Source organism: Ochotona princeps, chromosome 4 (assembly GCF_030435755.1).
Source record: "Ochotona princeps isolate mOchPri1 chromosome 4, mOchPri1.hap1, whole genome shotgun sequence".
NCBI lineage: Eukaryota > Metazoa > Chordata > Mammalia > Lagomorpha > Ochotonidae > Ochotona > Ochotona princeps.
The window spans coordinates 56,063,070-56,076,336 of record NC_080835.1 but is presented as its reverse complement, the minus strand read 5'-3'; the positions used below and the strand labels follow the sequence as shown (position 1 = coordinate 56,076,336).

The following is a 13,267-nucleotide window of genomic DNA, read 5'->3' as shown; positions in this document are numbered from 1 at the left end:
GCTCTGTGTCCAAGGATAGTGACACTGTGGAGTGGTCAAGAAAGGCAGACAGAAGAGCCGCTGAAGCCCTTAGAGAAATCACATAATCCAACATATGTTATGAATGCATTTCAAAGCAATCAGAAGGGGAAATGGTTCCATATGGTCTTGTAGCTGAAGCTGGCTGCTATCTGGGTACTACGGGGTTTTTTCAGATTTTAATCCTTCTGTTGTCCCCTGCTATCTGTGACCACTCAGGCAGAAAAGACAAGGAAACAGGTAAGTAGTAATGCCCTCCTAAGTACAAGGATATGAAGTGTCATGGGCATGAGTCAGGGACAGAGATCTCATTCTACTCACATAGTCTCTGCTCTGATGTTCAGGGGAATGCTCCCTAATACCACATGGTTTGCTGACTCCCCAGTGTGATGGTTGGGCACAATCCCCGTCTCACCCAACAGCCTGTGGTCCACAGGGAAACAAACACAAGGCTCAAAGCAGTGAGTGGAGTTCCACTGTGTGACCCCACGCACATCTGTGGGAAGATGGTAAAGAGGCAGGCCACCTTGCTACTTGCACCAACTTCGCCTGGGCTGAACATGGAGCCATGTAAGCACTGGCAGAGAAGGTGGTCTCAAGAGTGTCACATTATCATTCCAGAAAGTGGGGTTGTCCGGTCCAAGGCTTCACTTGAACATCGTCCCTCCTTCCCTCACCTACACTGGCAGCTGGGAAGATGGGGAGAACACCTCCCTTAAGGTGGTTGGGCAAAAAGGTGTGAATGACACAGGCATTTGTGTAAAGGCAAGCACTGGCTCCACTCAAGAAATATCATGGAGACATTCAGCACAGATCACAAACACTCCCTCCACTCCAGAGGGTTCTCCTCTGTCATTTCTCCAGGTGCTCAAGGCAGCTAGAATCCAGGAGGAGCCCCCGCCCTGCCATGTCACAGCTGCCCTGCCTGAAGCCCCTACCCCAGACCTTGGTTTTCCCATCCTGGTCACAGAGCAACACTTACAAGGACTTAACCCAAGATGGTGGTAGTCTTGGACATGTCTTGATGAGCCAAGAAGTTTCTGGAAGAATACAAGGGCCACTCTGGCTCCATTGGCCCCAGGTAAGGCCCTGAAGCTGATTTCCTGTTCCCAACCCTCACAGATCCCAGTCTAAGCACTCTTCAGTCCCTACCTGTCAGCTGGTGACTAACAGACATTTGCCCCTAACCTGCCCTGCTCCCAAATGGGCCCTTAAAGAAAGTTTCAAGTATAACTTTGGTTCAATCACCCATAACCCCAAACTCAGACCTTAAGGTTGGTCTGGAAGGGCAGACCAAGGAAGCAGCAGTTATAGGGCACTGCCCTAACCCAGGACCCCGTTTTCTCCCTCCACCAGAAAAGACATGGAAGCGCCCAAGGGTGAGGCACATGCTTTATGCCCCGAGATGCTCAGAGACTCAGGGAGGGCCCAGCAGTCAGCTTACAATGTATGAGAGTAGACTGCTTCCCTCTGCCCTGCCCAGAATGCTGGACTCGGAGAGATTAACCCCATCCTGGGACCTCGGAGTTGCTGTTCAGCCCCTGTTTGGATGGTTGGTTCCTAGCATTGAGAGTGGGGCCATCCTCTCGGTTCATGGTCCCAACACTGCATAGAATTCAAAGGGGTCGCATGGTGGGTCTGGTCTGACAAAAAGAAGCATCCGTGGAGCACAGACTCGTATCATAAGTGGGAAGTCCACACAGCAAGCTGGACTCCACCTGACCCAGGTACTGCAGGGCTGGGAGAGGGGCGGCCTCTCTGCAGCTGGTGGTGGTGGTGGTGGCCACCAGGCCCTGCCCCCTCTCTGCGTGGCAGAGCTCTTCCTCAGCTGCAGAGTTGTCCTGAGGGCTGCTCCCCAGGAGCCAGCAGCTCCTCCCCACTGTTCACTTGCTGCTCCTTGAGCCCCGCTGTTTACTCATGGCTGTGAGCATCTGGCTGATGTATGAAGTCAGGAGGTCATCCATCTTGTAGCCCTGGAAGCAAGAAAGGTAAGTAGAACACAGAGGGGAACAAGCTGGCCTCTCATGGTCACAATCAGCTCCCCAGAAGTGGCCAACACTGTCCAATTCAGGACACTAGCTTATGGGTCCCTCAAATCCTTGTCTCTCATCAGAACAAACTTCCAAGGGCACCAGTTGCACTAAACTTGGAAGTTTGAGTATAGCCCATTAAGGCTCAGTGCTAGTTTGGTTGGACTTGGAAGAGACGGCTACAGCCACAGGCACAATGCTCACACTGAGGAGCCTTAACGGCTGCTGATTGAGTGACCTGTTTCTCAGCCCCAGAAGAAGCCCGTGTCCCCATCCAAAGCTGCACCTCACACAGACCTGATCTGCCCCCAGGCCAACCTGCACACTCCTATGTTCCAGCTGAAGCTGTATGCAAGGCAGAACCACCTGCTACTCAGAAGGAAGCGCTCACCAGTGACGTCTCACAGAGCAGTTTGCTCCCGCGCACCAGGTTCCCAATGGTGATGTGGAAGTAGGTATTGCCACTGCTCCAGTTGGAGATCTTGGTGAAGGGATGAGTGGTCAAGATGTCCTGGGGAGCAGAAGGGGCGAGCAGGTGTACAGTGTGGAGTCACTGGCCTTGTGACCCCCAGCTGTAGCCCTGAGAACTTCCAGGATTGGAGGCCTCAGTTGAGAAGAAGAGTAGTAACAAGAGGCAGCCTGCTCTGCATGGAGCTGCAGTGGGAACCAGCTGCCCTCCCCCTGCAGGTGCTGGTTGGGAGCAGGTGGGGAGACACCACGGGCAGTCCAGCAGTTTGTTGGGGTCTGGAACTGGCATTTGAGAGCCTGAAGGAATTGACACTGCAGGACTGGGTGAGGTGTCCAAGCAAAGTTAGAGGAAACAGGACAGGGACTTAGGGATGGGTGGAGAAGAACCCCAACACTGAGGTGTCTGAGAAGGAATGATTACGGAGATGAAACTAGGAATGTGTGGCCTGTGAGGCCAAGCAGAAGATGGCAGCCATTGGTGCTCTTCAACCGGGTATCTGCCAGGCCTGTTCTTCCTGGCCCTGCTGCTCAGCACAGCTCAACGAGTAGCAGTGACCTGCAGTTATCCAGCACAGGCTGTTAGCCTGACCAGTAAGGGCAGAGAACATTTGGGAGGAGGGAGTGCTGCCACTGGTGCTGAAAATCAGGTACTGAAAGGCATTCATGGGATTGGGAGCAAGAAGTTTGTTAGTAACTCTGGGAGAGCAATTGTGTTGATTTCGTGAGAGGTCAGGGAGTTCCCAGCAAACAGGTCCATTTCAAGATGTGAGAGGAGGCAGCTAAGGGTGGGGATGGTCGCAGTAAGTGGGCTTATGGGGCTTGGTTAGTTGTTCAGCCAAGAAGTCCCCACCCGCCTTCTTGTCCCTGCTTACCTTGGTTCTGGGATCAATGAGGCTGACCCCATACTTGTTGATGGCAATTAGGAGGATCTCTGGGAAGTTTGGCTCTGTGGTTTGCTGGCAAAGAGAAATGGGAAACTGTCAGATGAATGGGGCGGAGCAGAAGCTTTTGGGGAGTGAAATGAAGCCGTCTGCTGCCTCTGGTACTAGGAGTGGAGAGATACTGCTGGCTCAGGCTCAGGCTGCCCCCTCTGCAGGACCCTCAGTGCTACCACACACCTTTCCTGGGTCCCCAACTGCAGCTCCATGTCTTCTCTCCTACTTTGCCTGGAGTCTCTGTTTCCTTTCTCTCAGCCCATGAGGCTCCCATCATTAAAAAAAGCTCTCCTTGAACCCTATGCCTGCTTCCAGCTAACTCGTCTTTACACAGCCAAGCTTCCTTCTCAAAGGCCTGCCTTCATCCTCTAAACCCACTTCTTCACGCTCCTCCTGCCTGTTTGGTTGCAGGGTAATGGGTGGAGCAGAGGCACACAGACTGGTGTTCTCGCTACCTCATAGTCCCCATTTAAACCCCCCCAAGGCTGCACACCACACACAGTGGAGACCCGACCACCTTCTGCTTCCAGGCCTCCCGAACAGTCACCTCCTTCAGGCTGAACTTGAGACTGTTCCACATCCCTTCCCTTGGGTCTGTGCTCCCTTAGAAGGATCCCTCAGCATAACCTCTGCTCAGTGGTCAGTTCAGGGTCCCCACCTCATTGAACTTCCAGGCCCCAAGCCAGGGCAGTGAGGATGAGGGGGGGTGGACCAAAGCCAGAGATGAAACCTCTGAAGTGCCAGACCTGCCCATAGTCCCCTGGAGCCTTTGGACCATCTTATCTACCATCTGCAGGGCAGGGAAACAGGGCTGAGCTAAGGACACACTGCCCGTCAGAGCCCTGAGTCAATCACAATCCATCTGCTTTCCCATTTACTCCAACACACATCCATCCACCCAGACCTCAGCTATCATGCCACTAGGCTGTTGCTCACGCACCTGCCTTTCAGGGGCTGTCTCTGCTAGGGCCCCTAGGGAAAGATCATTTGTCACCTCCTCCAGGATGCCTTACAGTCCTTCTGCTTAGTCCAGGCTGGACCTCATGGGCTCTCCCACTTTTGTGAGGGTTCTTCACGGACACATCACAAACCACCTCCCATTCCTCTGGCATGTGCACGTGTCTGCCCTCCCTGCCTCACTGAGCCGTTGATGCATGCATCTCCAGGGCTGATCCTTAGCCAAGACTCAGCCTTCTTCCCTCCTCCTCTTACCATGGTTGGCATCCAAGGCTATCATCATCTTCCCTGAGCCCTGGGCAGTGTCTGTGTCAACTCACCTTCCACCCGAGGACCCCTTCCCACCCCACCCAGTTTACCTTTACTTCAAAGAAGGCAGAGCCAAAGGTGGGCCACTTGAAGATGACCTTCAGGAAGGCCAGCTTGGCCTCCTCTTTGGACTTCCCTGCATGCTTGTTGAAGTAGGCGACAATAGACTGCAGGAAGAAGTGTGTCAGCATACCACGCAAAGTCCTCTCCCTTTGCCACTTTTGCCCATTGCTCTATCAGGGCCAGGCACAGACTAAGAGCAGGGGAGAGGCTCTTTCCTCATCCCAGCTAATGGTTTTCTGAGCTCCCTTCCTGTCACAGGTGGAAAGGTCAATGGATAGCAAGTAAAATTCGGTCACCATGGTAACCAGGACAGGGAAAAATCACTGCCAAGTGTCCACATGAGTCCTTCGCATGGAGGACTGGAGAATCAGGTGGAGGGAGGGAGGTTTTACTACATTAGAGCCATATGAGGGACTTCCCTGCACCGCTAGCCAGCCTCTGTCACTTTGACCCTGCAGTGCCCAAGACCTGCTCACCCGTTTCCAGTCATCAGGTGAGATCTGCCGGATGAGGTCTTGGGGAACCAGCTCCCGTAGCAGCTTGGGAATACTGGGAAAGTAAGACTTGTCCTCTTCAAACTTGACCCTGTAGATCAGCGCCCCTAGCTGCAGTACCTCCTCTCGCGTACACTTATGGTAGCCTCGGAGGTACTTGGGCAACTCCTGCCAGAGACAGAGCAATCAGTGGGCAGCTGGGCACTGAGGGAGAGCCCTGGCCAGGTAGGGGATTTGGAGCTCAGAGGAAGAAACGTCACGCTGTAAGAGACCAAGGACAGCGGGCCGCTTCCTGGAGGCTCACCTGGTAATAGTGGAAGATGGAGTCAGCCATAGGGTCCTTCCCTGGCACTGTCGTGGTCCACAGTTTCTTCATGAAGAACACTTGGTAGGTGAGTGATGGCACAATTCCTGTAGCACAGAGGATGCCCCCGTTTGAGTCCCATCCAGGTAGGTCTTGCACCATGGCCCTGAGCCAATTCCTGCCCCACTCTGGACCAGAGATGACCCCAGGCCCGAGCCTCATTACCATCCTTGATGGGACGTGCTTTCTTTATCCAGTCCGTCAGGTGCCGAACAAAATCGAAGAAGAAGTCATTCTCGGGGACACTGATGACCTGCAGGCATGGTTGTTGTGGTACACTTGTTTGAGTTCAAGTAGCTCCGAGCTTTCTGACTTGCCTACCAAAGCATTCCTGGTGGCTCCTGCTCTGCAGAGTCCACTCTGGGCCACAAGGGGTTTCTTGTAGCAGGTCCAGCCTGCCCATGCCTGCTGAGCATTTCCGGCAAAAAGCCCCTTCCTGTCAGGTCAGCGGTCCTCTCAGCGTGAGGCTAGATCCTGCCTTAGACATCCTGTTGTGGACTCTGGGCTGCCCTGGTCTAGGATCTCAGGAGCATCACCTCTGCATCCCTGGTGTAGGGACAGATGTGGGCGTCCGAGGAAAGCCGGTGCTTGGTAGGAGAGCACCTGCTCCTGCCTGCTGCTGCAGGGAAGCTCCCCAGCAGAGGGGTTGAAAGCTGCCTCCAGGTCCTTCATCATTTCCATGGTGGCATGTATGTGGTATGGCGACACCTGCTGGGCAACCTTGGACATGCTAATTCTATGAGGATAATCAGGGGCCCCGTAAAGGTTATGAGCAGGAGGGAGCACAGTGGGGTTTCATGCAAGGCCCGCCTGTCATCCTCCCAGCCCGGAAGCTCAGATGGTCCCAGATGAGCTGGGCTGACAGCAGTCAGGCTGACTTACCTTGTCTGCGATTTTGACGAAGAGGCTGAATCCCTCAGAGGACTTGAGGAGCAGCCGGCTGGCGATGTTCTGGCAGAAGTCTTTGGCTTTGGTGCTGGATTCCACCTCAAAGGCCTGGCAAGGAGAAGCTCCCTTAGCTTCTGCGTGGCTACTCCTGAGGTGTGTCCCTCCCTTACACCCTCCCCTGCAAGACACCCTCTCTTTGAGGTGTCTTCGCTGGGGGTCCAGAGCCAGACCCAGCATTCATGAAATAGGGTAAAGCAACTCCTGTGTGGGTCTTCCCAAATCTCGTACTCCCTGAGTTTGGCCCCCAGGAGCCCGGATGTAGCTGTACAGCATGAGGCCAGTGACACACAGTGAGGACAGGTGGTGGGAAGCAGGGAGATGGGGAGAAAGGAGCCAGAGCAGGGTGAGCATATTAGGGTCTGCTGGTTTAGATGGAGGAAAGAGATTCAGGGACAAGAACTGGAGCAACATCTCCTGTCCTTATGATCGGAATCTTATCGTGGCATTCTGAGTCTTTATCACACTCAAGTTTAGGTAGTGGACTCAAGTTCAACTGAATGAGATGGTCTGCTAAGACGGGGTGGGGTGGGGGTCTGAGGCAGCTGGACTGTAGATTTGAGAGAAACACCAACAGGAGGTTTGGAGGGAAGGAGGGGTGTGGCAGGAGGCCAAGCGTCAGAGGTTCTGCCTATAAAAAGTGAGCTGAGGCCAGAAAAGGGCAGGGATGAAAGGAGGCCCCCATGCAGACCCCGACTCGGAAGGAAACAGGTGCTCCTCTCCAAGGTGGAGCTGCCTCGCAGGGAGGGGGAGAGGGAAAGGCCCTTCGATGGAGGACCACCAGGAGGCAGGGGCTTGGCCTGGTGCCAGGCCCCCTCGGAATTGGGGAACTTCCTGGTCTTACAACGGCTCTGCCTCCTGTAAGGGGCAGGAGGACAAGGCTGCCAGTGTGCAGCTGCACGGGAGGCCTCAGGAAGCCCAGACTGGATGTGTGTCTGTGGACGAAGAACCAGTGACCCTCACCTCGTCGGTGTCATCAGGAAAGTAGACCTTGTGGAAAATCTGGGTGGTTTTGTGCTGAATGGCCTCCACCTCTACCAGGTGAGGAGGGTACTTCCGGGAGCCATTTCTGAAGATGAAGGTGAGGACAGGGTCAGGAGGGGGTGGGTGTGGAGACCTGGAGGCAGGCAAACCCTGGATCTGATCCCCACGCCCCACCTCCTGGCTAGTGTCAAGTCCGCACAACCTGAAATGACTGTGCCCACACCAAGAGTTGCATGGGGAGGGGGTGAACGGTGGGCTTCACAGAATATTAAGAGCAACTCAGGTGTTTATGCCCCCTAACCTTGCTGACTTGAAGGCATGAGTTAAGTACTTCCCAACCCGTGCAGAGCGGGCACCTCACCACTCTGCCTGCAGACAGCTGAGATGCCTGAGGGAGGGGCCCCATCATGAACTCACCCCCAGCAGGGGCTTGTCCCACAGGGTGTTGTGGCTATGAGCCCACAGCGGTGCCCACCTCACCCCAGTAACCACTGTACCTCAGAGCTTTCTGGAGTCGCTGCAGGCAGTCCACAGCAAGTGGGCAGTGCTTGCGGGACTGCAGGAACCGCTGCACATGGGGCAGGAGGATGTTGCTGGGCGGGAAGAGGCCCGTGCACAGCCAGAGCAGCTCCCAGCCCCGCTCTTCACTGTACCTGAAAGACAAGCCACAGTGGACTGTGGGGTCAGCGACCACTGGGCCTAGGGCTCCCAGGGGTCCTGACACAAGGGATGGTTTGAGGGCTTCTAAGAGGAGGTGACAGGTATTCTAGGTTTTTGAAAGATGGGGTCAAGTCTGTTCTGCAGAGAAACTGATAATGTATCCTGGCCGTGGACCCATGGGTGCCAGGGTTTGGCATTGTGGTAAGCCACAGTGGGTCTGTACAGAGTGACAAAGCTAGGGTTGTAGGGCCCAGTAAGGTGGGGAGTTCAGTGTCAGGGGAGGGAACAGATTCTCTTTGGCTCCGAAATGAGCATGGCTTGCCTTCCCACGCCTTCCTCAGCCTGGCCCCTGGAGAAGAGGAGGAGACACTTGAGGGCAAAGGGCCCCATCCAGGAGTTTCCACCCTGAGCTAGGAAGGGACACTCTGGGGATGGACATCAAGTGGGCAGCAAGGACTGAGCCAGGCAGGATGGCAGGAGGAACAGCCAGTGGAGCAGGGGTTGCCACCTCCACATTCCTGACAGGCTATCCTTGGGCCTTGGAGCCAAGGCCGGCTCCCTGGTGTGTGCGGAAGGCCTGGGAGGCACAGCTGGCTCCTGCCTCGGGAGCACACGGTGCCCACCCGCATCCCTCGCCTGCTAACCTGATGTGGTTGTCGGTCAGCTGTTTGAGGATCTGCACATACGCCTCGTCTTTGAGGGGCTCCGCTTTCAGGGCCCCCTCAAAGATCTGGTCAGTGAGCTCATTGACAGAGCGTGTCCGCTTGGATGGGTAGTCCCCCATGTACTTCAGCACAGCTGAGGGCTTGTTAAGGAAAGGCTTATGATGAGTGGGAGTCCTGGCCTGAACAGTGGCGGTAGAGGTCCTACTCCCTCACGGACCCCTGGGAGGTCCCCAAGTCTCAAGCTACTCACTTAGGAAATGGGTTCAGTCTACCCACCCTCTCAAGCTGTAGCCTCACAGCTCCAGTCTGCAGAGCAGACACATGGCCTTGTCTGACCATGCCACCTCTGCCAGGGGAACTTGAGGATCCTGTATGCACACCTCTCCTCGCCAGTGATGTGCCCTGGAAACCACCCGACTGTGTTTCACCTGAAGGCATTGATATATGCTGTTCCCCCTCCTTGAGTCCTCTCCCCCCACCTTTTGCCTGGTGACACACTTTGCAGCCTCTGGTCTCCGCTGCTTCCCAGGAGGCCCTTGCTGCCTCCCCCAGGTCTTTGTGAATTCCAGGTCCTTGCTGGCACTGATCTTAATCTGTAAGTCACCGCCTGAGCCCAGGGGCTGAGGCTGGTCTTAGCTGTGTTGCCATGCCTGGCCCAGCACAGGACACAGGATCTGTCAGACAAATGACAGGATCAGGGGAGATAGTGGGCAAGGCAGCCACTAGGCACATGGACCCTGACCGGACAGACCCCTCCAAAAGACAGAGGTGTCTGAATATGAAGACCTCCCCAACCCCGGTCCCCCATGTCACCAGTGTGGATATCGATGAAGGCCATGCAAGCCTCCTGAGAGAGCTCCTCGCTGCCCAGCAGCTTCTTGAGCAGCGCCTGCTTGAGTGGCTCCCGCGTGTGGCTCCACAGCCGATCCTTGCCGCGGGCCTTGGACACCATGACCCGACTCAGCGTGTGCTTGGGTGGGGGCCTGCCACGGCACAGGGACAGTCAGCCCTGGCCCAACTGCAGGCAGCCCTGGGGGAGAGACCCCCAGCTCATGAGATGCCCAGCCCTGCCCAGCCCTGTGCCTGCAGGTGACGTCAGAGAAGACCCACTGCCTTGCTGGACGTGGACATGCCACCTCCACCAGGGTGCCTCTGCTCTGCCCCTCTCCCTGCCACACTGAGCGTGTGACATGGCAGCTGCCTGGATTCCCACCAGCACTGTGAGATGGTGAGGCAGGCAGAGGAGTTAGTCCTAAGTGCCCAGGCCCTGCCTGGGGTAGGCACGGTCTTCAACTTTCACATGAAAGCAGGCAAGCTGAGACAACTTAGGGAGGTATACCTAACAGCACCCTCCCCAGTGCTCCCTAACTAGGCCCTACAAAGCCACCCAGCACCCAGCCATGAAACAGACTGCGGCTCACTGCCCCAGCGCTCTCCCCTGTCACCTGAAGTAGTCGTAGGAGAACTCCTCCAGTGTGTAAGGCTTGGTGCGCACCTCAGGCTCCGCTGTGCGCAGCTGCATGAGCCGGATAACGTCCTGCCTCTGGTCGGGGGTCATAGTGACCAGGGCCTAGAGGCCAAACAGCAGATGGTCAGATCAGCTCCCTACCTGGACCCACTGGGATCAGTATGGTGAGGCCCAGAGCCTTGCAGACTGCCCTCAGGGTGGAGCCTGGCATCCTATCCTGACCCTGGGAGCCTATTTATTCCCTAGGATCTCTGAAATCACTGCCACGCCCCTCACACAGAGCCTGCCTCAGAGCTGTGCTTACAGGGTCTCCAGAAGGCCCAGGGCTGCCCTTCCAGACAGTGAAGGATGCTGTTCCCCTCCCCAGGCCACATTCCTCCCATCCTAGCCTCCCCCCTCCCCCGCCCCAGCAGTCCTTCCCCTAATGTAACCTCTAGGCGTCCGCGCACCTGAGACAAGCTTGGTAGCTGCCTTAATCTTGAGTCTGTGTTCCCTAGAGTCCCAGAATCTGCACATCAGTCATCTCACTCCAGTCCCTCACTCCACCTTACAGGTAGAGAAAGAGGACGAGGAGGCCTGGGAACGCGTACGCACCACAATCTCCCGCGGTGGCATGGTGACTGTGGGCATGACATACACACAGTCCATGGGGAAGTCCCCGCGCTGCTTGGTTCTCTCATTGATGCCGCTGGCCCAGCCCGCATTCATGACCTGCTCCCCAGTGTCATGGTCCAGGATGATGAGGTCTCCCTTGGCGAAGCTGAGGAAGCCTGACTCCTCCCCCGCTGCCAAGCAGAGGTGATGGGGTCACAGGAGGACGGGACAGCCGGGCTGTAGCACACTTAGTTCGCCTGTAAGCTGTTACTCCCCACTGAAGAACTGAGGCCCCGTCTCACTCGGGTGACCACCTGCCACCCTGCCTTCACCCGACTCCTCCCTCAGCCAGCGCAAGCTATGCACTGCCAGCACATGGTGGCTCCCTCCTGCCTCTCCGCCTAGTCCATTTTGTCTTTCTCCTCACCCTCTGCCCACGCTTCTCCCTCCCGGGGCCCTGACTCCAGAAGGGCCGATGCCAAGCGCTCGCGAACTCTGGGTTCTCCTGCTGCTGTGCTCCGACAAGCGTGTTGCTGCCTCCTGCTCAACCCTCCCACACTCCCCCATGGCAGAGTGGCTGCCAATTCATCTTTCCCGTGTTGGATCCTGAATTTAATGACTCGGCAACCGGGGGCCCCTCCAGTTGCTGCCATCAGCAGGTGGGCGGGGTAGGGAGCGGTATGGAGAATCACCTGGACCAAGGGAGGGTAGGAAGCTGTTTCCCCACAGAGCACGTGGTGAAGGCACACAGTTCTGCCCCTTGACCAAGCACCCGGGTGAGGATGGAACTGTGGCAAGAGCAGACTTGAGCACCCGACCATGGCACATGGTCAGCCTAGCGCCCTTGACCCCCAGGGATGCATGCAGCCCCTGCCAGCAGTCACTCACCAGGGTTGGGGTTGTCCTGCAGGGCCACCACATACTTGGATCTCCTGCGAAGCCCTTCCAGGAAGGTGACCACCAGGTCACGGATGTCCTCAGCATTGCTGGAGGTGAAGGTGTACTCATCACCCTTGATGGTGGCCAGGGTGAAGCTTGGAGCCGTCAGCTTCGCCCCCCTGCAGGACCAACACGGGGAACAGGGCCCAGCCAGGATCAGTCCTGCCTGGCCCACGTGAGGTGCAGCACAGCAGAGATCAGAGCCGCCCAGGGAAAGCAAGACGCGGCACTCCCTGAAGGACACCAAGGCCAGCTGCATTAGGTATGGCCCAGCTTGGGGGAAACACAACCCAGCCCATCAGGTGAGAGGTGGCCCAGGTGGGACACAGTCCGGACTCTGACACAGTTGAGCAGTCTGGTGTGGTACAGAGGGTGGCCCACACCGGCCCAGCCCACTTCTCGAATTCCTACTCTAACTTTACATCTTAGCCTAGAAACCATGTCCTCCAGGAAATCTTCCCCCTAGCCACCCACACAGGCCTGCTGTAACATGGCCTGTTCAGTGTCTGTCCCCTCGCGACTGAAGCTTTAAGTGATCCCTGTGACCACTTCATAGTGCACAGCTTGTCAGAGCTGGACATTGCCCAGCCCCCACCCCCACCCACTGGATGAGCCCAGACAGCCCTACAAGCCTTAGGTGAGGAGTGGAGCCACTGCACTGCTGGGAAAGCCAGCCTATTAGTAGAACTCGCCACTTCCCTCCATGAGCTGCACCACACAGTGGAGTCTACAGAAAATTCTCCCACCCCTTACTGCATTTAGTCTTCACCAATGTGAGCAAACTGAGCAAAGACCCAGGTTTTAGGGATGATGGCAATCCGACCCAAGTCCAACTCCTTTGGTTTACACTGCCTGCCCCTGACAGTCCTCTAGCTGTGCAGCTCATCTCACAACAACCAGCACATGCTGGAGCACCCCCTGCCCAGCCAGGAGGATGTGCCCAGGGGGCCCATGCAGGGCACCACAAACAGCTCTACCACAGGGCCCAGGACAGGCCACGTGCTGCCTCAGCACCGCTGTGCCCTCTCCTCCTATCTCTGTGCCTCCCCAGACCTCTGCCCACCTGCTGCTGGACACGGCCATGATCTCTGGGAAGGACAGCTCCAGAAGCACCTGCTCCTGCTCATCCACGAAGTAGACCCCTGTCCAGTTGACGGCTACGATGACATCGTTCTTGGGAAGACTGGGGCCTGGGACAGGAATGGGACACTCACAGGGAGGCCTCCCTGCCCCCAGGCCCCACCCCTTCCCAGTCCATGAGCCTGCAGGGACAGGGCTACTGTGGAACACCCATTTCCATCTCGCAGAGCACACAACTGCCCCACAAGCTAAAACTTGAGTCTCAGTGAGAAGAAAGTGCAGAGTCGGGATGTG

General features: G+C 56.4%; 1 protein-coding gene across 2 annotated transcripts in view; it reads right to left on the bottom strand.

The window, feature by feature from the left end:
* Positions 1–1,797: 1,797 nt before the first annotated feature.
* The window catches only part of MYO7A (myosin VIIA), a 60,938-nt gene continuing 49,468 nt past the window's right edge, over positions 1,798–13,267 (bottom strand). The window contains exons 33-48 of one of the 2 annotated variants that reach the window (XM_058663641.1): positions 12,957–13,083; positions 11,843–12,126; positions 10,955–11,145; positions 10,338–10,462; positions 9,706–9,875; positions 8,872–9,025; positions 8,065–8,220; positions 7,547–7,652; positions 6,521–6,634; positions 5,804–5,891; positions 5,579–5,685; positions 5,257–5,442; positions 4,768–4,884; positions 3,389–3,472; positions 2,440–2,559; positions 1,798–1,991 (exon numbers count right to left, since the gene is read on the bottom strand). In XM_058663641.1, coding sequence (XP_058519624.1) covers positions 1,902–1,991; positions 2,440–2,559; positions 3,389–3,472; positions 4,768–4,884; positions 5,257–5,442; positions 5,579–5,685; positions 5,804–5,891; positions 6,521–6,634; positions 7,547–7,652; positions 8,065–8,220; positions 8,872–9,025; positions 9,706–9,875; positions 10,338–10,462; positions 10,955–11,145; positions 11,843–12,126; positions 12,957–13,083 — 2,219 coding nt within the window. In that variant the 3' untranslated portion in view covers positions 1,798–1,901. The remainder of the gene's footprint in view (positions 1,992–2,439; positions 2,560–3,388; positions 3,473–4,767; positions 4,885–5,256; positions 5,443–5,578; positions 5,686–5,803; positions 5,892–6,520; positions 6,635–7,546; positions 7,653–8,064; positions 8,221–8,871; positions 9,026–9,705; positions 9,876–10,337; positions 10,463–10,954; positions 11,146–11,842; positions 12,127–12,956; positions 13,084–13,267) is intronic. The other variant, XM_058663642.1, reaches the window with a different exon arrangement.